This window comes from Eurypyga helias, unplaced genomic scaffold (genome assembly GCF_000690775.1).
Source record: "Eurypyga helias isolate BGI_N326 unplaced genomic scaffold, ASM69077v1 scaffold41934, whole genome shotgun sequence".
Lineage (NCBI taxonomy): Eukaryota > Metazoa > Chordata > Aves > Eurypygiformes > Eurypygidae > Eurypyga > Eurypyga helias.
In genome coordinates this window covers 4,886-8,828 of record NW_010247650.1, presented here as the reverse complement: position 1 = coordinate 8,828, position 3,943 = coordinate 4,886, and the positions used below count along the sequence as shown (strand labels likewise).

Genomic DNA, 3,943 nt, shown 5'->3' with positions numbered 1-3,943 from the left:
CCGCATCCCCTCCAGTACCTTCCTGGTGACAGAGGGCTGCCTCCCATGGGTGGCAATGGCCAAGAAGACAGCCCCTGGGTGTGACACAAAGCCATACCCACCCTGGTCACTTCCACCCACATCCCTCAAGTTTCCATATATGGGTGGCAGGAAGAAACCTGTATGGAGTACAAGAGCAAGCCCAGGCAGTACCTTTGGCTTCATCATCGTCCTCCTCCTCCTCCTCTTCGTGGATGATCAGGCGCCCATCCTGCGACACTTTGAAGTCATGGCTCACTCCTCTGGACCGCTTAGGGCCTGGCTTGGTGGCTGCTTACAGAGAGATGGATCAGGGCCTGGGGAAGGACCCACTCCTGGAGCAGTCATGCCCCCAGGGCCCCTGTGCATCTCGGCAGCCCCCCACCCCAACCCTCCCACCCCAGCCACATCTGAAGCTCTGCTCCTCACCCAGCACCCGCTGGGACACGTTGGGGTCCAAGAAGTTGAGGGGCTCATCCTCTTCCCCTTCCTTCAGCCAGGCCTGGCCCTTCTGCCATCCTTGCTTCCTCCTCTGCTTGCTCCATTGCCGATCCTCCTCTTCCTCCTCCTCATCCTCCGAGTCAGCCAGGATCTCCTCCATGCTAGTCAGAAGGCAGAGAGGATGATGGAAACAGAACAAGCCCAGGGGTGCAGACCCCAGCCCTCCCCACAGCAGCCCTGGAGATGTCTCTAGAGGCACCAGCTAGGCAGATCCAGCACTAAGCCCTCCACGGGAGCTGCTCCTTCTTCACCCCAGCCCATCTTCACCTCTCTCCTCTGGGCTGTGCCGGTGGTGCCTCCTCTTCATCCGTATCCGCAGCCGCCTGCCTCAGGGCACGCTGCTTGCGGCTCCGGGCTTCTGCCTTGCGGATGTTCACCAGCACCTTATGGTACTCGGCAGGTAGCAGCCCCTTCACCAGCTCGAAGCTGAGGAGCGCAGAGAGACCAGTCAGTGCCCACCTCCTCCCACACCACTTCCCAGAGAGCTCCCCTCACTGCCCCGGGAGCCCCTGGCTCACCCAAACTTGCGGATGAACTTGGTGAAGAGGTTTCGCAGCTTCATGCGGAAGTGGCGTCTCATGTCGTCCGAAAGGTTCCCCAGGGCTTCCAGCTGCCAGGAGGGAGAGACCCTCGAGACTACAGCACCCTTGCCCCAGGCACCCAGCCTCCCCCCGCTTCCCCTGCATGGCCACCTTGCCCACCCTGCTGCTGCCTCCCCACACCCACCCCAGGCAGGGCTGCCGAGGTCTCCCTGCTCAGCAGAGCTGGTTCACAGAGGTTCTTTGGCAGGCCCATGCCAGCATTCAGAAGAGGGGCCTCCTCGCTGCCTTCTCAGCCACCAAGACCAAGGTTGTGCCCCAGTTCCCAGGCAGAAGCAGGGCGCAGCTGGAGACACCCACGGCTGCTAGTCCCAGCTCTGACCCGCCACCCCCCTCGGGTTGGCCCGCAGTGGGATCTCACCATTGTCTGGACATGCTTGGCCAGCAGCTTGGTGTCCACCAGCAGCAGCACGACTTTGAGGAAGCCCAGGGCCGCCTTCACCACGTCCCGCGTGCGGGAGGCCAGCAGCAGGCAGATGTTCTGCAGGAGCTGCTCCACCACGCTCAGCTCCAGGTGATCTGCAACCACGGCAGGGCTCAACTATGGCCAAACTCCTCCTGGCACCCGCCTTCATTGGACGGCTCTGCCTCGGCCCCCTCTGCTGCCCCTGGCCCCCCAGCCCTCCCGCTCACCTTTGAACTCGAAGAACAGACGGGTCAGTGCCAGCACCGTGCAGCTGATCATGGTGACCGAGCCCGTGAGCCCCGCGTAGACCAGGAGCAGGAACCGCTGCATGGCCTCTGCAGGAGGGGAACAACTCAGGCCTCCGCTTGCCTCCTGCCCAGCAGCATCCCTGGCCCCTTTCAGCAGGGCGCCAGGCACGGGTGTGATCCCCCCGGGGCTGGAGCAGCCATGGGGCTGAGCAAGCAGAGCAGGACCTCACCTTGGGGCGTGGGCCCAAAGCGGATGAAGGCATGTCCCATCTCCACGAGCAGCACGAAAGCGTTCTTGCGGGCCCCCACGGACACCTCCTTGGTGCACAGGATGACCTGGAGACACATGAGCAAGTTACAACACTTCTGCCACCCCCACAGCCAGAACCAGCTGGGTCCCCTCAGCCCGGGACCCTGCTCACCTCTGGGACCAGGGCGGTGACGAAGGGCTCGTGCTCTGCAGGGAGTTGCTTCACGATGTGCAACAGGCACTTCAGCCGGGGCTGAGGAAACAAAGAGCCCGCCACTGGTACACCCAGGGACATGCACCCAGCTGTCCCCACTGCCTGCCAGGTCCCCTCCTGGCAGACCGAGCTCAGCTGCTGCAGCCCTCGCTCACCCGCTTGGCCGGGGATGCCGCACTCTTGAGCGAGTCCAGCAGCGCTGTCTGCAGATCCTGCAGGTGGGAACGGACGAAGGCCTGGCAGGGGGCATGGGGAGCGGCGCACACCTCCTCCAGCACCCGGTACGCCTTCTTCTGCATGCTGCGGTCCTTGCTCTGTATGGACAACCAACGATCAGGGCAAACCCTCCCCACGATCAGGGCAAACCCTCCCCACGGTGTCTGGAGGGACCCCCGCAGTACCCCATGGCACCCAGCAGAGACCTGCCTGCTACAGCAGCTGTTAAGCCCTCCCCGAACGTGGGTCCAAGCTGGCAGCAAGCAGACAGGGCCCCACTGCACCCCTTGTGCCTGTCGGGCTGGAGGCCGACTCACCTGGAGGGAAGGCTGGATGGTGCAGAATAGGGATCCCAGGGACTGCTCATCAGCATAGGGCGCCATTGCTACCACCAGGTCCAGGATGGAGAGTCTAAAGCAGAGAAGGAGAAGCGCATGGGTGACTGCAGGGTCACCAACACTCCCCAGCTGAGCTGGGACTCCGGCTAAGAGTCTCATCGGATGCATGGCAGTGGCACATCCCATACGGGACAGTACGAGTGCCCTAGCGCTGGTCACCAGGAGGAAGCCGGCAGCTTCGCCCATTAGCACCAGCCCTGGGTGTTACCTGGCAAACTCGGAGCTCTCGGGACTGGTCAGCTTCTCACTGGCTTTCTGCAGGAACCCACACACCATCTGCAGGGCAGGCACACAGAGCAGGATCAGAACCGACTGAAGGGAGCGCTTTTACAGGAGGAAACAATCCACCCCGCCACAGGGCTTTGTGGAGATGAGAAACACCCGCAGATCCACAAAGAGCTGGGCACATTCACACAGGGCTCAGGCACCGGGTGCGGCCGCAAGACTGGGAAATCCCAGACTGCCAGCTGGGAAGGGCTCCCTCCCCAGGAGGGCAGGAAGGGCTGAGCTCCACCCAGCTTTTTTCTTCCTGCCCTCTCCAGACAGGCCCCACCAGTCTGGGTCCGGCTCGGAAATGCTGCCCCAAGCCAGCACAGCCTGCCCCACTGTCCCAGGACCCCCTTACCTGGGGGTCGGTGATGGTCAGGTAAGCACGGACAGTGTCCAGCACGGAGCGGCGCTGAGCACTGTTACCCCCATCCTCCTCAGGCTGGCTGTACATGTTGAACAGGATAGGCAGGAAATTTTTAGCAAAGCGACCCACTTCTGCCCGCTCTGCATCTACAGAGAGAATGACAGGGGGGTATGGATCAGCATCTCCCCTCTCCAGGTCACTGCAGGGGAGAGGGACCCCACCAGGAGGGTCTGTCTCCCCCGAACCTGTCTCGCAGCCTTTGTGGATGAGGGTGCGCAAGGCCTGGCACACGGTGGGGCGGAGGTCGGGCCGCTCGCTGATGGCCATGCCCAGGGTGCGGGCCAGCCCCTTGAAGGCCCCCAGCACGTCCGTGGGGTGGGTACAGAAGCCAGGCAGCAGGGTCCAGACCTGGAAGGCAAAGGCAGAGGTGGGAAGCCAGCACCCTTCGCCCAAGTCACT

At 63.0% G+C, this 3,943-nt stretch overlaps 1 protein-coding gene across 1 annotated transcript in view; it reads right to left on the bottom strand.

Annotated features, from left to right (window-relative positions):
* Positions 1 to 3,943, bottom strand: part of RRP12 (ribosomal RNA processing 12 homolog (S. cerevisiae)) — a gene marked incomplete at its 5' end in the record, with an annotated part of 9,639 nt that overhangs the window by 1,609 nt on the left and 4,087 nt on the right. Inside the window, 13 exons of the mRNA XM_010150795.1 lie at positions 193 to 309; positions 448 to 620; positions 787 to 945; positions 1,038 to 1,129; positions 1,480 to 1,637; positions 1,752 to 1,859; positions 2,003 to 2,108; positions 2,195 to 2,275; positions 2,392 to 2,550; positions 2,770 to 2,863; positions 3,059 to 3,126; positions 3,476 to 3,630; positions 3,730 to 3,895. Coding sequence (XP_010149097.1) covers positions 193 to 309; positions 448 to 620; positions 787 to 945; positions 1,038 to 1,129; positions 1,480 to 1,637; positions 1,752 to 1,859; positions 2,003 to 2,108; positions 2,195 to 2,275; positions 2,392 to 2,550; positions 2,770 to 2,863; positions 3,059 to 3,126; positions 3,476 to 3,630; positions 3,730 to 3,895 — 1,636 coding nt within the window. The remainder of the gene's footprint in view (positions 1 to 192; positions 310 to 447; positions 621 to 786; positions 946 to 1,037; positions 1,130 to 1,479; positions 1,638 to 1,751; positions 1,860 to 2,002; positions 2,109 to 2,194; positions 2,276 to 2,391; positions 2,551 to 2,769; positions 2,864 to 3,058; positions 3,127 to 3,475; positions 3,631 to 3,729; positions 3,896 to 3,943) is intronic.